The 20077-nt window shown below is 40.5% G+C and overlaps 1 protein-coding gene across 8 annotated transcripts in view; it reads right to left on the bottom strand.

Annotated features, from left to right (window-relative positions):
• The window catches only part of LOC134639532 (citron Rho-interacting kinase), a 48748-nt gene that overhangs the window by 16501 nt on the left and 12170 nt on the right, over positions 1–20077 (bottom strand). For 3 of the 8 annotated variants that reach the window (XM_063490784.1, XM_063490783.1, XM_063490787.1), the window contains exons 5-24: positions 19343–19513; positions 18782–18835; positions 18581–18634; positions 18017–18157; positions 16605–16730; positions 14134–14229; positions 13793–13909; positions 13479–13588; positions 13072–13246; positions 12037–12234; positions 11876–11929; positions 9375–9572; positions 3952–4145; positions 3102–3237; positions 2909–3013; positions 2511–2651; positions 2113–2232; positions 1686–1917; positions 1388–1546; positions 114–137 (exon numbers count right to left, since the gene is read on the bottom strand). In XM_063490784.1, coding sequence (XP_063346854.1) covers positions 114–137; positions 1388–1546; positions 1686–1917; positions 2113–2232; positions 2511–2651; positions 2909–3013; positions 3102–3237; positions 3952–4145; positions 9375–9572; positions 11876–11929; positions 12037–12234; positions 13072–13246; positions 13479–13588; positions 13793–13909; positions 14134–14229; positions 16605–16730; positions 18017–18157; positions 18581–18634; positions 18782–18835; positions 19343–19513 — 2605 coding nt within the window. The remainder of the gene's footprint in view (positions 1–113; positions 138–1387; positions 1547–1685; positions 1918–2112; positions 2233–2510; positions 2652–2908; positions 3014–3101; positions 3238–3951; positions 4146–9374; positions 9573–11875; positions 11930–12036; positions 12235–13071; positions 13247–13478; positions 13589–13792; positions 13910–14133; positions 14230–16604; positions 16731–18016; positions 18158–18580; positions 18635–18781; positions 18836–19342; positions 19514–20077) is intronic. The other 5 variants (XM_063490785.1, XM_063490789.1, XM_063490786.1 and 2 more) reach the window with 3 other exon arrangements.

Genomic DNA, 20077 nt, shown 5'->3' with positions numbered 1-20077 from the left:
ATACTGTAAAAGTGCAGAGCTTTTAAAATCTGGCCTGTCAAAGATGTGGATGTAGCAAAGTAGAGGAGAGATAAGAGACCAAGCTGCAGAAACCATGAATTTGGATGACTTACTTTCAAAAGTGACCCTCCTTCCCTCTGAAAGGTGTGTGAAAGAAGAGGACAGTAAGAGCTTCAAAAATCAACCTTTGAATGTGAGGTGTGTGCTGCAGAGGCAGTAGAGGAGAGTCAGCTAAGAGATAAGCCATTTTGCACTCAAGTCATATGATACCTATCAGTTGTGCCTCACTTAAATAGACAACCAAAAAACCGTCTTTGGGATCAAGTCAACCCCCAAAAATTGATCTAGTGTGACTGTAAGAAGATTTAACAGCTGTCTGAAAAATATAATTACAAAAAACTAGTAATTAAATAATCCCCAATTCTACTCCTATTATTGGTGATCATGAAATAAATACTAGTACAACTTGTCCACAGTTCTGAGAGATGAAGAAAACTGCCTGAACTGTATCAATGTGACAACAAGACACATTTATACAGTGCTTTATTCTATATACTTCTACATCCAATTAAAATTACCAGTTAAAGTATACGGCATGTCTTTGGACTGTAGGAGGACAACAGATTGCTCAGAGGAAACCCACACAGACACAAGGAGAACATGCGGGCTCCATGCATGGGGGCCCAAATCAAGTCCTTTCTTGCTGTGAGGCGACAGTGCTAACCACTGCACCTGTGACCATTATTCAAAATAGCAAACAAGAGAAAGCACTAGGAGCTCAGAATCTCGCTGCATGCAATACTGTATACTTCTGCAGATACTTCATACAGAGGTCTAGGTTTGAAGAATAGCGGTGCAGGGGACCTGTGTTTCTTTCTCTTCTGTAATTATGCTGCATGATAGCGCTCGGGCTACAGCGCGTCTAAAATGAGAACAATAATATCTGCTCACTGGTATGATGGAAACGAGTTTAAACCTCAAATATCTCACTTGATGTAAGCACAGCTTACCACAAAGGCTCTTTCCCATGTTACACCACAACCACAGTGTTTATCAGACTTATACTAGAGTAAACTACAGCACTTTACTGACTCCTTCACATGTTTCTACACAGTACATCTGATTGAACTTAATAAACTGAGCTGCCAAAAAAGGCTTTGACTTGAGCTTTTTACACGTCTTCTTAAATAATTCTTCCTTACACAGCAAGGTAAAAAAGAAGAAAAAGTCACATGACAAAAATTATGAATGGTTGCCTAAATGAGATAACAAACCTGCCGGCTCATCTTACCTCACTCTCCTCTATGCATCTCCTGTGAGCCTGCATGTTTGTGCCATTGGATTAAAATAACACACTGAGCTACTATGAAAATCACCCTTCCCTTACCCTCGGGTGTGGGAGTGTCCTTCCTCCGTCCAGAGTTGGAGGGTGCAAGGCTGGTGGGGCCCTGCTGGTGCTCAGGAGACTTCACCATGGCAGACATAATTATCTGTTGCCGAGCTGTGGCTGGGTTTGTAGAACTTCCGTGGTCCTTATACTGCAGAGCTGGGTTGGAAAGACTAACTTTGAGTATTTTGTTTTGAGTAAAATTTAAAAAAATTCTTAGTTCAAGTTTCTACTGATGATTATAAATGAACAACAGAGTGTAAATTGGAGTCCACAGATTGGTGCAGGACAGTCTCACCTTCTTCTCTCAGTGCTCGCAGTTCTGCTCTCATTTTCTGCAGAGCATCTTCTAACTCTGTGCAACGAGAACGTTCTTTGTCTAGAGCTGCCTTCATGTCGCTGTACTGCAGAGGCACAGGCTGGATGGCAGGCACAGGGGAAGCCTGGCCTTGAGTCTGAGTCTGACCCTGAGCCTGAGCCTGAGCAGCCATGGCGGCCAACAGGTCCTCCCGACGACGTCCAAAGAGACCCTGAGACACACACAAGCAAACACAAACAGGGAGAAACACAAGAAATGAGCCCAGAAATGAACAAAAAGAAATAGAAAGATAAGAAATTATTATTGTATATATATATATAGAGAGAGAGAGAGAGAGAGAGAGAGAGAGAGAGAGAGAGAGAGAGAGAGAGAGAGAGAGAGAGAGAGAGATTTAATCCCATCTGACCTTTTTCTTCTTGGAGCCACCGTGTGCCTGGGCCTGGAGGAAGTCTATGAGCTTAGTCTGCTGGGTAATGGTTCCCTCCATTTTCACCTTCTCATGAGAGTATACAGCCTGCAGGTGGAGCTAAGTGAACATCACTACTGCCATGAATTTCTCCTCAAGTACTTCATTTCATACAGAGAGGTTGACAGAGACAGAAAGTAGAGGAGGGAGTTGTGTGCTGCGCGGTAAAACAAATAGTGTGTGTGCACATACGTGTGGCTCAGAACAGTGGGGGAGAAACAAGACTGTCCAGCAACGTACATGTACCTGCAGTGATTTAAAACTCACATGGTTCCTACATGTGTGGTTTTTTTTCATTTCTCTTTAGTAGGCGTGTGCATGTATGTGTGTAGCAGCACCTGGATGTTCTCCAGCTGGTATTCCAGGTCAGTCCTTTCAGTTTTCAACAGGTCAGTCTGGTCCAAAGCGTCCTGCAGCCCCTGGGTCAGACGAAATATGTGGGTCTTCTGGGCATCCATCTGCTGTTGCAGCTTCTCTTGCTGTAGAGGTAAAGCACCTTTACATCACCCTCTGAATGTCTTTACTAAGCCACACACACTTCTTACAACTGATTGCTTTTACTGATCGCTAAACCTTTCAGCGTGGTTTCATACAGAAAGGTTTATTATTATTATTACTGCTAAGAATTTCTGAAAAATAGAACCGACTTATTTTCCGTTTTTGACCATATGTCTGTAATAAAAGTGTAATAAAATGATCAGATCAGTGGCTCTGTGAAAATAATGAAACACTGTGCCTCTTCCAGCAGCCTCTGCTTCAGCTCCCTCTCACTCTCCAGTTTTTGCTGCAAACTGCGGGCATTCATCTCCAGCATGGCATGCTTCTTCTCCAGATCGTTCAGCTGAGGAATGAAAAGGAAGAGTTTGCTGCGACATCTGCTAACTACACAAAACTTAACAGATGTTATTCAGGAGTGTGAAAATGCGTACAGTGTCTGCAAGGCTCTCGGCTTTGAGTTTCTGGTCTTTGAGGGCCTGCTGCAGGGCCAGGATCTCAGCTTTGTGCTCTTTAACTGCCTGTTCCACAGCCTGCCGAGACTCGGTGCTGCGCTGCTCTGCACGGAGCCTAGATCAGAGAAAAGTTAGTGCCAGTTATTTTTCAGCCTTCAAGTGCATGCTCTTCAAGTTCATCTATTATGTGTTTACAGGCTCTTTGAAACACGCACACACATAATTTGAATCAAACTGACTAAAGTATTTCGTAACGTTCATATTGCTGTTTCACTCGATGGTTTGTTTGGGGTAAAGTCGTGTGGTTCTGGATAGAGAAAAACACACCACTAAAAATGTAATTTCAGTTTTTGAATGCTTTAAAGTTTACCTAATTTTCATCACTTTCCACTGTTCCAGGCAACTCAGAAAATCATTTCATATTTTACCTAGAATTCCTGCTTTGACAGACCCTAGACAATACGGCAAAGCCTGTCGAATCCAGTGCGTGTAGGCGAAGGGAGCTTTATCCAACACTGATAGCAAGAGAAACATTTAGAGCAAAAATAGTTTTCTCTGCTGATGAAATAAGAAACTCATAAGCCTTCTTAAAGGTCTTGTGGCAAGATTACATAACTGGACTATTGCAATGTGCAGAAATAAATATACTAATGTTTCTTTGAGGCAACTATAGGTGCACTGAATATAAGTTAATGTGCTGTAGACTGTTTTCATAGTAGCAAGAAAATTACAAGCAAAATAGAAACAGAACATTGAGGAAAACATTTTGGCTATTTAGGATTCATTAGTTAACACCCACAGTCACAGTGATACATCTTGTGGTGGTCACCTATTCTGTTTTTCAGTGTCTAAGAGTCTCTGGATCTCTCTGGTCCTCCGCTCAGCCTGGTTCTTCTCCTCCTCCAGTGTTGCCCTCCAGGCATCCCACTGTCTCTCCTTCTCCAGCAGTTCATCATTCATAGTCTCCAGCTCCATGACCTGTTCCTCCAGCATGGTACACGTGGTCTTCAGAGTCTCAAGATTCTGGTGAACAGATGAGAATGTTTCAGACTGTTTTTGATCTGTTTGAGGTCGTCAAGAGGGCACATCTTTAAAATGTTCACCCCAGGCACACAGTTCTGTTTTTTTGAAACCAGAAGCCACGCCCACCCACTGTTCAAACCTTCTGTTTACAAGAGGCTGCCAATCAGAAGAAAGTTGACAAGAGTCAAAATGGCTTGTTTAAGAATTAATCAATTAACAGAGTGGATGCACCAAGACTCAGTTTAAGATAAATAAAGATTGTTTAAACTGTAGGACTGTGGGAAAGCAACTCTAGTAAGAATGCGAAACTGGAAGTGAGCTGGTGCCATTTAAATTCCCAAGCTATGGTTTTACTATACTGTAAAATGCTATAAAGCAGCAGTCCCCAACCCCCCAGGCCACGAACTGGTACCGAGCCGCCAGAGTTGAGGCTCAGGTGTGAAATTTATGGTTTTCAGGGTTTTTATTGTTATTTTTTAATCGTTTTTATCATTAACTCGGTTTCCCTGGGTCTTTTCCCGTGTGTTATGAATAAATCTTCTTTTTTTTGGTACCAGTACTGGTTTTATTTTGTTGTATTTATCCGCGACACCTTAAAGGCCGGTACGTGAAAATATTGTCAGACATAAACCAGTTCGTGGCGCAAAAAAGGTTGGGGACCGGTGCTAAAAAGTATTTGTCCGTTTCCTGATTTCTTGTTTTTCTTACATATTCGTCACATTTAAATGTTTCAGATTCTCAAACAAATTTCAATGCCAGACAAAAATAACCCAAGAAAATACCAAGTCAGGGTTTTAAATGCCGAATTCATTTACTATGGGGAAAAAAAGACTGTCCAATCCTACCTGGAGAAAGTAATTGCCCCTCCCTGTTAAATCATGAATTAACTGTGACTAATCACATTTGTTGGACAGCTGCATTCAATTTCAGTAGCCCCACCCAGGTCTGATTACTGCCAGAGCTGTTGAATCAAGAAATCACTTAAAGTCAAACAAAGTAACTGAAATCTGTCAGCTTAGAAAGGTTTACAAAGCCTTTCTAATGCGTTAGGACTCCAGTGAACCACTGTGAGAGCTATTCTCATCCAGGAGGTCACAAAAGATCCAAACACCATAGCTAAAGAACAGCAGGTCTCACTCGCTTCAGTTAAGGTTCAGCAAAGTATGCATGGGAGCGTTCCACAGAGAAAACCACTTCTGACCAAACAGGACACAAACGCTCGTCTCACATTTGCCTAAAACATGTGATGATCCCTAAAACTTTTTGACTTATGAGACAAAAGTTGATCTTTTTAGGAAGGTTTGACTCTGGCATAAAAATAACAGAGCATTTCACAGAACATCACTCCTACACTACCTCCTGGTGGTGGTAGTGTGATAGTCTGGGGCTGTTTTGCTGCTTTAGGACCTGTACGGTCGTAATTAAATACTCCATCCAGGTCTGTATTCAATTACAGTAAAGAGCAGAAGCATGAATGCTGCTCTCTACCATAAAAGTCTGATGGAGAATGAATGGCCATCAGTTCATACACTGAACCTCAAGCACACTTGGTTCATGTAGCAGGACAATGATCCGAAGCACACCAGCAAGTCCACCTCCTGAATGACTCAAAACCCAAAACTAAATGAAGGCTTTAGATTGGCCTAATCAAAGTCCAGACATTAATCAGATTGACATCATTTAGGGCGATCTTAAACAGGCCTTTCATGATGAAAAATCCTCCCATGTGGCTGAATTAAAATTAAATGCTGCAAAGAAGAGTGGGCCAAAATTCATCCACAGCGATGTGAAATCCAGGAATAACAAACACTTGATTGTAGTTTTTGCTCTCAAGGGTGGCACATCCAGTTATATTAAGTTATTAATTACTTTTTCACATTGGAACAGGAAGGTTAGAGAGCTTTTTTCCCTTAAAAATGAATTTATAATTTAAACAGCATTTTATATCTAATTGTCCAAAAAAAATAAATAAATACTGGTGGCTGCCTTTGGTACCCCCCAGTCTCTGAGCAGATGCACTTATCGTATAAATGTGAATATCTTAGGTGATTTTCATAAAAGATTAAGCCTGACCTTGAGGTCAAAATTACTGAGATTCAAACTTATCAGAGTAGGTGCACCAACGGTATCAATTTGAAAATCGTAATTTGCCTTGTTCTTGAGTTATCATATTCACAAACATGGGTATCACGTCACCCATCGGGCACTGGGTATCGAAAACTGTTTGATGATCTGAAAAATGTAGGTGTAACAAATATGCAAAAACTAAGAAGTCAAAAAGTAAAAATGTTTTCATGGCATTGTCATTCACAATCTGTTAAAAAGAAATCACAATGCTAGAGCCAGGGGTTCACAAACTGTTTAAATAATATACATGAAGTCTGACAACTAACGTTCCATGTAAATGACTATTTGAACCTTCTTTTGAGTGGAGTTATTTTCATGCCTCGGAATGTTTTCCTATATTTTTCACCAGGCCTACACAAAGCTCCATGTTTAATGTCTTACAACAGACTCCTTTAGACAAAGCATGGGGAGGCAAATATAGCCTCTGCCGGTGCTGCAGCAACACCACGGCCCTCTGAAGTCCAATGCTTCCACAGCTGACACGACCTGGGAGTGATGGGGATGACACATCCCTCCCACACACCACCCCATCCCTCGTCTATGACTTCCATCGGTGGTTACACAACCAGCAGGACTGAGAGCGCTACTGGACACCCACACACAAATCCTCCCACAGGGGCAACACACCATCACACAGCCTCCTCTCTCTCTCTCTTTCTCTCCATCTCTCTTTCTCACTGCGTTGAGAATACGACGCATAACAATAATAAAATTATTCCAGTGTTTCGGCTGCCTGATTTACACTTGGCACTCTCGGAGCTGGGAGAGATGTCTAGGTCACCTGTCACAGGTGTTGTGGAGATATCAAATAATGTGAGTGTAAGTGAAAAGCTCCTGTCTGCCTGTGAGTGGGAAGTGGGCAGGGTGAAGAAACTTGAATAAGAGGAAGGAATACAACTGTCTTAGAAAACAGAAAATGATGTTTTCTCACAGACTTCAACTTTCATGCAGAAACTTGACAACTGCTACACAAAAGCGGTGGCATGTTGGCGGAGTGGTAAGCACTGTGACCGAATCTAAATGCTGGGTTCAGATGTCAACTCTTTATGTGTTTATTTGCTGAATGACTGCCCACCCGTGCAAAATGATATGGAGAATGAATTCAGACTTCACACTTTATCTGAGTTTTGCTTATGTTTTTCTTTCTCACTTATCTGATTCGTGCTCTTGCTTTGCAGTAAAATCTATTTTTATTTCACATCTGGTTGTCATGTTATTGTTGTGTAGTGTTCCCTGTGCTTAATACAGTGTTCCTGTCTGTACATGTAGTTTTGCTTGCTGCTCTTCATCTGATGCTCATGCCTTCTCTGACAGACTTCCTATTACTGACCTTGCCCGAGCTTAGTAAACAGTTATTTGATTTGAACCTGCCTGACTTTTTCTTTTGAGCAGGAAATTCAGTATCAGAAGCTAATAAATCTGCTGGTAAGTAATAAAAAATACCAGCTGGGTTGTTCCTGCATATAACAATTTTGCCAGCACCAAGGGAAGATCCAGTCTGTGTAAAATGTAAATGAAAACAGCATACTGTGATTTCATTCACAACAGAACACAGAAAATATATCAAATGTTTAAACTGAGACGTTTTACTAGTTCATGAAAGATCATAGCTCATTTTTAATTTGATGGAAACAGCTATTTCAAAGTTGAGATGGGGGCAATAAAACATTGAAAAAAATGTAAGTGGTACTAAAATTAAACATTTTGCAACTATTTAGGTTAATTAGCAACAGGTCAAAACAAAACTGGGTACGAAAAAGATCATCTTAGAGACACCAATCTGCAAAAAGCTATGCAGCAATTTCTCCTGAAAAATCTGCAGCACATAATATCATCAAAAGATTCTTAGAATATGAAGCAACCTCTGAGGACAAAGGACAAGGCCAAAAATTAATATTGGATGCCTGCGATCTCTGGGCCCTCACAAGGGACAGCATTAGGGGTGGCTGTAGCTCAGGTGGTAGAGCAGATCACCTACTAACCAGAAGGTTGGTGGTTTGAGCCCAGTCTGCATATATCCTTCGGCAAGATGCTAACCCCATGTTGCTCTCAGATGCGTCCATCAGAGTATAAATGTATGTGAACGTTAGATAGGAAGCGCTTGGGGGAAAAGGCCTTACGGAAGTGCTCAGATTGAGTAGAAAAGTGCTATATAAGAATGAGTCCATTTACCATTAAAAAAAGACATGATTCTGAAACACTTCCACAAATGTAATCTTTTCTGGTCCAAAGCTCATTTAAAATAGACTGAGGCAAAGTGGAACGCTGTTCTGTGGTGAGACAAATCCAGCTTTTAAATTCTTTTTGGAAAATATGGACGCCACATCAACTAGATTTAAGAGGAGAGGGACCATTCAGCTTTTTATGGGGGGGCATCACTGCCTATCTTTGGACATCTGGAAAGGCACCATCAGTGCTAAAAGCTGTATACAGGTTTGAAAAGATTTGGGGCTCAAGAAACAAACAATACAACAAAGTAGACCCAGGACTGCTGAGCAAAGGATCCTACATAACACAACAGTTGGATGAGTTTCCTCATTCAAAAGTCCAGCAGCTGCTCGCAGTAATTTACAGACGAATGTTAAAAGAAGAGGGAATGCCACACAGTGATAAACATGCCTCCTGACCCAGTGTTTATGTATGCATTCTGCTATCAAATTCATAATGAGTGATTATTTTTCTTAAAATGTAAAATTTTGTTATTTTAAACCATTTCATGTTCCCACTGTGAATGAAATATGTGTTTATGAGAATCGCAAATCGTTGCATTTTTATTCAGATTTTACACCTTTTTTGAAATTAGGGTTTTATTTTTAAGAATAATAGATATTAATGTTTACTGTAGTGGAAAATAACAACAAAAAGTAATGTATTACTGTATGTGGTGACATGTGAGTGGCCTGTGTAGTCGCCCTCTAAAGCCCCATCCTAAGCCAGGTGAAACCCTAACAAGAGCTATGCCTCTTGAATCTGATTAAAACAGCTCTCTGGGCTAATAGCAGAGGTTCAATGTGCTTTCTCGTAACTAAGTTTCTGTTTTTATTCAGGGTTCACAAACCCATCTGCATTTTAGGACTGTACACCATCGTCAGAAGTCAGCACCTGTTTCTGGTTGTTAAGGTGCATTTCACGGTCAGCCACCTCCCGACGCAGCCTGTCCACATCCTGGCTGAGCTGCAGTCGATCTTCTCTCTCATCAGAGGCCTCATCCAGCTGCTTGGACAGGTAGAAGTTCTGACGGTTAAGCTCTGCATTCTCCTGAGTCAATGTTGTCAGCTGCTCCTCTAGGTCTGTGATCACCTACAGAGTAAAGGGAACATTCATATTTCACATTTAAATGGCTGAATACATACACAGTATCCATCTGCAACTAAAATGTACCCCCCAAAAACCCAAAACCTTTTGCTGCATTTGTGTATAATACTATAAGCCTGTAATGTGACACTTTACACAGTGTTTTTGTTGCTCCAAAGGCAGTGTGTACCTACACTGTAAAAGCAGAATTCCTGGATGTTCGGGAAAAGTAATAAAAATGTTAATTTTACAATTCGCACATAAGAAAAAGTTTTGGTGCTGTTGTGCATATAATGCTCAGATCGTTGCTCCTCCACAATAACAGCTGACCTAACACCCCACACAATCTCAACTCTACTGCTGCATGATTACATGATGCAGATATCTGGGTTAGTGATGTAATGCAGTAATCATTTTTCTATGCTGCTGTTTAAACCCAAGTAGCATTCAGAATGAGAATAATCATTTCATCAGCATCGGTCTGTTCCCTTAATCAGCCATGACTACAGTGCACACTGTAAAGAGATGAGGGTTATAAACTGATGAGGCTGTCTGTTAAAAGCCCCTTATTCTCAGCCCTTGTGGGAACAAGGGGACCACACAGAACTTCAAGGTGGCAGGGGGGAAGAGGCAAAGCTTTTAAGTACATAAATTAGCTGCCTGTTCTGTACTGACTCAGTGCTTCTGCTCCCTTTCAGCAGGGGACTGACAGCAGCGACTAAATTCTTAAGGCAAGGCTAGAAGTCAACAGTGGAATGAGTGCAGCGGTGATCTGGCAAGCCCTCTATATTTATTCCAATCATCTGTCAACCAAATCTATAGAGTAAGTTAAACAGCTAAGGTAAATCACATCTAGAGCTGCATCCTCAACGCTGCTGAATACAAACTGCTCAGTGCTGTTTGTGAAATCTGTGGCTGTCACACACTTTCACTGATTAAAATTAACATATCATTTACTGTTTACCTCTGCTACAAAACACAGAGGAGGATCTTTCTTTCAGTGAGCAGTGTGAATGCTAGAGAGTGTAAATGCAATGCTGATATGCAGGCAATATATAACTACATCCAACGAATTTGCAGTCTTTATCAGTTTTAAACATTGCCCACAGCAGTCTAACACACCCATGATGGCTTCAGCTATAATATACAGTTTCTACACATATTTGACATATTGAGAAACTACAATGTTAAAAAAGTGAAGATATGCTATGAACCTCAATGAATACAGATTTTTTAAAAAGATCATAAAGCAGTGAAAACATCATGAGCTCCCACATCCGGTGACTAGTCGCTACAATGCTCTCATAATACAAAACGCACACCATAATGCATGAATAATTTCCGGGAGACCTCACTAAATTAAATGACACTTTGGCTCACAGTTGTCCAGATATCCTGTTCTCCTCCAAAATGCTCCACAGACTAATGGTTAAACCAACACTACAAGTCAGCAGGGCAAAAAATAGAGTGGCATTTCAAGCTCTGCTTGTTGCTGAATTTGGCTGTGCTTGCCTGAATACTGGCCAGCTAAATCTATGGTTGTCGCTTTCTGAACAGTTTGTGAGTGGGAGGATCTCAAAAGTAGGGCAATGGGATAAAGGAAGACTGTGATGGTTTTGGTATTTATTCAAGATACATAAACTTGACGGCACCTAAATACCTGAAAAATGACAACATAATTTCTCAAGGTTAGTGGGACAACGAGGGTCCGTCATGTCACAAGATCCTGTGTTAGTAAAGCAAAGAGTTACCAGGAAATGTTCATTCATAACAACGTAAAGCAAATAAATATAAAAAAATTTGGAGCTCCCAAATGGCAATGATCACCGAATAGAGGGCATTATTTTCTGATCCAGTAGGGCTAACTTTGGTTAGTGGAGGCTCACTTAGTTTCTGTGTTAATGCACACAATGGTGCCATGAAAACAACAAACAGTTCCACTGAGAGTTAGTCTAACATTACTGTAAAAATTGTATCTGGAATAACAATTCTCACTTTGACCAGAAACATAATGTTTTGAAAACAGGGTGGAGACCTGCTCATATTTAAGGATGCACATTTATGCAGTCAGTTTTACATCTCCATAAAGAGCACCAACAAGGTAGACAAACGTGATGAAATGGGGAAGGTGTTAAAAGTCACACGGAGTCAAATGATTTTAAATTTTAATTCATCCAAGAGTGACAGAAACACATATGGACTGAAACGAGGCTACTTCTAGTGCGATGATTCAGCTGGTGTTTGGTGCCAGAAGAGCTGTTTATTCCTGTAAAGAGCGAACGACAAAAATAAGGGTGTGAGCAGCTTACCGCGCAGCTGTCTCTCAAGGCATCATATTTGCGTTGTATTTCATCTCTGTGTGCCTAGGAGGAATGACAGGAGAAATACAGGGACAGATATTACTGCCTACATTACACAACATCAATGAGACAGCATCTTCACTACTTTTTTTCCTTTCCATTTCTCTTACTCTGAGCACAGTTATCTCCTCCTCGGCCTCTGCAGTGGTCTCCTCCAGCTCGGTCTTAGCCTGCTGCAGCTGGCTTTCCAGGGCATGGCGAGCTGCCTGCAGGTTGCTGATCTGAGATTCACGCTCTTGCAGTGAAAGGGTCAGCTCTGTCACCTGACGTTTAATCTCCAGCTTTTGTTCCTCATGCTCCAGCCCAATCTACAAAAGCAGACAGAAAGACCAGGATCAGGAGGAGGAGGCGATTCATCCCCAGCACAGTCAGACACATGCTGACATCACCTCGGTGTGAGAGCATTACACCTGACACATGTCTGACTGCCTTGAGTTATTAGGCTTCACTTTTTGTAACATCTGACTTTACAATAGCAAGTGAGACTTTTATGGCCCGGGGAAATTCAAATTACAAGCTATTATGGAGATACATGGAGTACTATAGAAAATATCCTGTATCTTAAATCCCAAAAAGTTGATTCTGTTCATCTGGACGTATCCTAAATTATGCTACTGGATCCCAAACTCCATATATCATAATATGAACTGCACATCAAATGGTCCCTAACTTTTCAATGTCCAACTTAGCAGCTCTAGTCCATATATTACCATCAAACAACTATTTTATATGTACCACCTGCTTCCCCAAGAGGTCACGATATATATACTACACTATAATTATTTCCTCAACATACACTCGGGGACACAGTTCCACGCAAGTGTGTTTATACTACATGGAGCCAGATCAACACAGATGGAAGAGGTTTACTGCACAGCTTCGTCTATTTAATATTTAAAAATGCCTTTTATGCTTTGATAAAATATCTGTGCAGATACTCTATAATTAGTTAATATATTATTAACTAAGATTACTTCATATGTACAAAATAAAGCATAGAAATAAAAGACTCTATGAAGCGGATGGTGCTGTGACGAACAGACAGGGAACAGAGCAAATACAAAGAAAAGTGTTGTCACACAGTTGGAAAATCCACCACCATCTATCAGCAGAGATATCGTGCACCTGTTCTAATGTCTCCTCACCTCTCGGAGCCTGGTTTCCAGCTCCAGCACGCGGCTCTTATTGCTTTGCTCTTGCTGAGTCATTTTCTCTAGATGCTCTTCCAGTTTGGCATTCTGAGCTTCCAGCTTCCCGGCCTGAGACTCCAAGTAGAACTTCTGCTGGCGAAGCTCTGAGATCATCTCCTCTTGGGCTTTCCTGGCAAGACAAAACATCAAAATGTGCAAAAGGTTAAATAGAAGGCTACGTAGCAACGGCAAGGTCAGAATTAAGTACCTTCCAGATATTATTGCGCACAAGCTGCAGCTTCACTCTGCCCTGACACAATAAAAGGACAAGCTTACACCAGGTATTTGTATCTATTGTATTATTATTGTATTTTATTGTTATTGTGGAGCACAATAACAATGCTTTGTGTTGGGGTACTTACATGTTTTTCTGGGTATAGATACTGCTGTTAGCTGCTAGTTTGTTGGCCTCAGACAGTTCAGCAATTCTCTGCTCCAGACTGTTCATCTTTGAGTCCATTGCATTTATTGTCTGAAAAGAAAATGTGGAAGCTATAACATACGCTTAACAAACATTTAGTTTGGTCTTCCTATCAGAGGTTTAAATGGGATCGGATTAAGGGTGATTTTTGTGCTTTTTAATTATACAATCATTATTCCAAACATGGAATCTATGTCAGTGTGATAAATATTAAAATACGCCTGAAATAGTGCTCCCAAGCTGGTCAGTTCTTACCGCCTTCTGTTCACTGATGATGCTGCACTTCTCCCGCACCTCCTCCTCATATTTGCTCTGACTGGACTCCAGCATCTCCTTATCGGCCATGTCCGCCTTCATCTGGGCCTCTAGCACCTGCTCAATGCCAGGCAACCCACAGACCCATAGCCGGGATATCACTTAACAGGGTAAAATATGAATTTGAATATGACATATTGCTGCTCTTCCCAGCACCCCGGCTAAGGCACGACCACTAGAGAGCACTTCCAGGAAGTTTATCAGGACAATTCTGCATGGTGTTTTACATCAAACCAATGGGTCTGCGTATATGATTGTGTGTACATATTTATAAATCGAACCTTTATCTTGTCTTCGTAGAGCTTCTCTTTCTGTTTCAGATGAGTCTCCAGGCGCTGGGCTGTGGCTTGAGACTCTCGCAAATTCTCCTCCAGCTCCTACACAAAATACAAATAGGTCACTTGCTTCATGTTGACATCAGCAGCCATGCTCGCAAACGCTAAAGTAGCCATCATTTCTGGCATAAAGGTAATGCATAAAGCATTTCATCACAAAACATACACACACTCATACATTTGTTAGAGGCAGTGCAAAGGACTTCAAAATCACTAACACCTAATCACAATCAGTGATGGTTCCTGCTGCTCACCAGCAGGTTTTGAGAGTTTTGAGATATAATTATAACGACTGTTTATTTAGCTCTGCTCTGGTTGATTGTGGTCTCTGGCAGTCAGCAAGAGATTCAATCACCAACACACAGGTGTTTTTTAATCCCTTATACAATATAGGAGAAAGATTAGTATTAAAATGCAATGATTATAGTGTAAAATTTCCTTGTCTTTGTTACTATGGATGTACAGGAGCTCAGGTAACACAAAGTCATTTATATCAATGATTCCAGGGTCAGCTCCTCTCTTTTTTGGGCTTTATTAATAGCACAGATTTTGGCTGAGACGCAGCAGGGAATGCACAGGTGGACCTCACACACACAGCTGCAAAAGTTCAATTTCTATGACTTCTCTATAATCAAAAGTAAATGGAGAAGCTTTGTGACTCTCGAAAGAGTTTAAAAGGGACTTCCTTTGTTATTGATTGTCACAAGCAGACACGTGAACCAGAACGTTTTCACAAGACAACATGCAGTCCCCAGTCCCATAATTTAGTGCCTTATAGATCTACCCTTAGCAGCAATAACTTGAAATAATCACTTTCTGTATGTCTTTCAGATCATTGTGGAGGAATTTTGGCCCACTCTTCCTTACGGCACTGCTCCAGTTTATCGAGGTTTGTGGCATCCATTAATGCACAGCTCTCTTGAGGTATAACATTTCAATCAGATTGATCATGACTAGATCATTACTAAACCTTGACTGTTTTTTTCAGCCTCTCTCTTAGAAATTTGCTGATGTGTTTGGCATCATTGTCCTGTTACATGAACAAGTTTTGGTCAAGGGGTGGCTGTAGCTCAGGAGGTGGAGCAGGTCGTCTACTAATGGGAAGGTTGGTGTATTGATCAATGGCTGCTTCCGTCTGCATCTCAAATATCCTTGGGAAGATACTAACCTCATGTTGGTCTCCAATGCATCCACTGGCATGTGAATGTGTGTGAATGTTAAAAAGAAACTATTTAAGTGCTTGTGTGAATGGGTGAATGAGTTAAAGCACTTTGAGAACTCAGGTAGAGTAGAAAAGCCAGTCCAGTTACCATTTACCTAGCTTCAGAGAAATGGGCTCACATTCAAATCTAGAATAATTTGGCATACAGAGTTCTTGGTCTGCAAGAACTCTGTATGCACTGTAAGTGCAAAGCAAGCCCAAATCATCACTGCTCACCGCCATGCTCGACAGCTGGTATAAGGTGTTTCTGCTGATATGCCGTGTTTGGTTTTTGCCAAACGTGGTGCCGAGCATCGTGGCCAAACGTCATCTTTGGTCTCATCTGCCCAAAGTACATTGTTTCAGATGTCTTGTGGTTTCTCCAGCTGCAACACTCCCTATGTGATCAGTCTTTTTTCAAATTGTGCTGTCAGCTTTTTGTTTTGTTTTTTTTTCCTGAGCACTGCACGGTCTGATTTCAGTTGAATCTGCAGTGCACAATATATGAATTTGCGTAATATTCACACTCAGGGGACTGTTATGGCATGGTGACAATAAACACATGAATCATCCAGATCAGCAACATGGCAAAAAGTGCTCACACTTCCTGATCATCACTTAATGTTAATGATGCGTTTGGTTATCAGCAAATGCACTCACCCTGTTAATTCATATGAATAGTACGAGGTGTTCTTAGTTTTTCACGGGACACCAAAGAGTCTTGTAAAAACTTTTTTTTTCAGATGACTGCATGTATTTTGTGCTTGCTCATGCTAAATCCCTATAATCCCTGTGAGTCAAAAGCTCATGATTCACAGTCCTCTAAACTGTCTGTTTGAGACGGTTTTGTCAGCTCTGAGTGGATATGCTTAATACTTTCATCTCAGGCACACAGTTCAGGCGCTGATAATGCAGAAAATAATGGAAATAAAGGAGTAATTTCTCATAACAGGTGCAACAAAACTATTGGAAAAGTTAGAGAGAGATCTGATCACACACAGTCTGGTGATGTAAACGGATTCAAAGCGCTGGCCTGGTTGTATCACAGCTGTAAGGGAATTAAAATAAAAATTGTGTCTGAGCACCGCATATGTAAAAATATTAGAATAATTTATCATGTAAATTTGCACTTCTTTTGCAACGATGACAATGAGTTCTGTTTATTTCACACCTCCTTCTTCATTTTGCTCTGCTCGAAAGATGAAAGGTGGGTTACCAGAATCTTATCTGCCATCTGCTGAATCTGCTGGCCCTTGCTCTGGATTTCATCCTTCAGTTTGGCCTCCCGGCGCTCAACAATCTCGAGCCTCTTCACCTGGTTCTCAAGAGTCTTCCTGCCATCCTGGATAACACAAAACAAGCAAAAGTTATGCACAAAAAGTAGTGATGATTTTTTTCAAATTCATCCTCAAGTCAAAAGAATTAATGCTCTAAAACAGTGCTTTTTTTGCTATCTAGACATAACACACAATTATAAGAACAGCAATTAACTTTAAATTTCCACTTCAAGGAAGAACCGGGGACATACTATAATGGTCACACCCATTTGGCTTGTTAGTGATGCATCTCTGCTGTGTTTATATCTCATTATTTCAAGTTACTCCCAACTAAAGTTCCACAGAGCTCATTTCCTTTCATGTTGGGAGGTGTAGGAGATCTTTGGAGCTGTATAAATTTGACCTTGTTGCATATTCTCTTTTCTCTGACTCTAAGTTATGCTGTTTACAGAAGTACTAGGATATGGTCATAACAAAAAGACCCTACAAACAGAGCTTCTATATGACTGCATATTTATTTCATTTAATTTATGTCCTTAATTTAGCCTGACAGTTGTGTGACATAGCAGCGCATTCAGATTCAGATTAGTACTCTCAGAAAGATACTAAAACTTAGATGATGCTAAAACTAAAGATATGCTGCTGGTGCCTGATTGTCTGCACACTGGAGTGTTTTATTTTTATTTGCTTCATAAAATCTAAATTGGAATTTAAATTTTGTTAAAGGACTAATCATTTTGTTAAAACAATCCAGATTTAGATCCTTAAATTTTTATGTCAAAACAGGACAAAAGGCTTAAAAAAGGAATGTGCCGCTTTAAAAAAAAGATGTTAAGGCAGTCACCTGAATGTGGCCTGGAATAAAACTGTATACAGAAACCGCCACTCGATGATCATGTAGTAAAATATAATAGGCAGCCTGGTTAGCTTCACAGGAACAATCACAATAAATGTCCTTCTGTCCAAAACCACACAGTCGCTACATAATGGATACAGCAGGAACTCAACTGAAGACCTTAAACTAAAGGAAATAAATGTTTGTTGAGCTTAGGCATTTTTGTCTAGTTTAATCTAGTGTCACTCACAAGAACTGGACAGCAGTGGGAGATCCCGACAACCAGGAAATAATCAAATCCCAAAACAAAACCTCTCTGACAAGCAACGATTCATTACAGAACAGGTTTGTGCTTCTATCAGATTATTTAAGACTTTTAACACAGAAAGTTTGACGGTGCAAATCTATGAATGACTGAAAACACAGAATAGCAAGAAAAAAAAACCCAGAACGCATGTATGAAAGTCTTTGTGCATGTGTACAGTGTCTGTGGCAGCAGTGTTTGTGTGTGTGTACCTCAGTCTCACGGAGACGTCTGCGTAGGCTGTCACTGGAGTCTTCCTTATTCTGGAGCCTCTCTAGATCCCGCTCCATGCGCTCTTTGGCCAGTTTTGTAGTCTGAAGGAGGTCAGTAGCCTCAGCATTTGCTTTTAATGCCTAGTAATTACAAGGAAAAGATGGAAAACATTTAGAAGGAATAACCAAACCTTTGCTCTCTTTCTTACTTTTAAATAAACTACTTTATATTGCTCATACCAAATCCTTAAGAAAATTACATGCTACATGTTAATTATTTCACATTTAGTTCACATTGTGTCAGATTTAGGCCAATTGTAGCCAAAACTGTTTGACTGTTGATTATTAATCAGTAACTCCAGCTTAATCGTTCCCTGGCAATAGCCTACATCTGAGAGGAGACCAAAGTTTAATCAAGAGACAGAGAGAGAAAGGAGGAGGTTGGGAAGGGTAATGAATAGTTTATAAAGTCATCTCAAAGTGCAAAATACTGCTGCATCTCTTCCATTTGGGATACAAGTTCAAATAAATTATTAATTGGTCTTTTAAACAAAAATATTTTACCTTGGTGAGTTTTTCCTGTAGCTCTTGGATCTTTACCTGCTGTTCAGTATTTGTCTAAAAAGGGGAAAAAAAATCATTTTAATATGGAAATATTATCCCACATTAAAGTCATTTAAACTCTTCAGTGTCTTTACCGAGAATAAATTTTCACCCTCACCAATCACACAGTTTTATCACGAATAAATTAACTTCATGAGCTACCTTCTCCAACTTGGTGATCGTCTCATCTCCTTCTGCTTTCCCTTGATCTTTGGCCTGTGAAGATGAAGGTCGGGAAGAGAAATGATCACCACTTTACTAGAAAAGTGAGAAGTTACAAATCGTGATCATGTGGTTGCTCTGTCACTGTGAGCGCTATAATTGCCAATAGCCAGATTACAGGTATGCTCAGTAGTTTACATAGCATTCATCAAATCCACTAAGGGTCAAAATTAGGCTCAAATATATGCACACACCCACACTAATATTTGGTTTAATGCCCCTTCGAAAGTTGCACAATTGTTTGGTAACTGACCTGCCTTTAAATGTAGTCCACAAACTTAGGCACTCAATTCTTGTGTTTTAGCCATTACAAATGTATGCCATATAATCACTGCTCAACAATGTGGAGAAAGAACATTTCAAAGAAATCATCAAAACCCCCAATACCATGACATTCATGCCCATGATGTAAACGTCTGACCACAACTGTTCGTACAGTTTGTGTCACCGATGCCTTCCTAAAACCTTTGAATCATTAAAAGCTTTAGTTCCAGTGCAGACCTTCTGAATCCTGTGCTGGTACTCTGCAGCTTTCCTCTTCAGTTCTTCGCTGGCCTGGCGGGACTCTTTCAGTTCAGCCTCATAAAGGTCGCTACGGCGACGGGCAGCAGACAGGTCCTCTTCCAGCTGTCTAATGGAAACTCGCATCTCCTCCAGCTGGGCATGATATTCCTACACACAGGTAAGAGAAACCTTAGATGACTGGATAAGTGAAGCTGAACACAAACAGAAATTAAAGCAAAGGGTCCAAGTAGTCCCACAAAACGCTGACCCAACATCACATCTACCCAAATTAGGTACTCTCACATAATTCAGACTTGAATCTAAATCATCACAAGGGAAGCATGGTGATGTTTTTCAAAATTTGGGCTTCACCAAACTACAGTCAGAAAGCTGGGAGCATTGTCCGATTGGAATTTTACTAATGGTTTTATACATGGTGACAAATAGGGCTTTCCAGATGCACAGTGACAGGATTCAACCTTGAAATAAGGTTTCTTAAAGGTTTATGTTGAATATACTGTAGACAACAAAGACAAACACTCCTTTTTGTCAGGTACAAGGACTGGACTGCAAGAAGCTGTTTCATTAGAAGCAAAACAATGAATAAATGAGGGTTGAATTAATACTTGTGCACAATATTGCAAGGATTTAATATCTTAATCATAAGCACTTAATCCAGGTAACGTAACTATATTTTTAGTAGCCACTAAGATTGCCCTCATTCCAGTGTAG

This window comes from Pelmatolapia mariae, linkage group LG12 (genome assembly GCF_036321145.2).
Source record: "Pelmatolapia mariae isolate MD_Pm_ZW linkage group LG12, Pm_UMD_F_2, whole genome shotgun sequence".
In the NCBI taxonomy this organism is placed as follows: Eukaryota; Metazoa; Chordata; class Actinopteri; order Cichliformes; family Cichlidae; genus Pelmatolapia; species Pelmatolapia mariae.
Note: the sequence above shows the minus strand (reverse complement) of the source record. Positions and strands in the feature narration are given on the sequence as shown.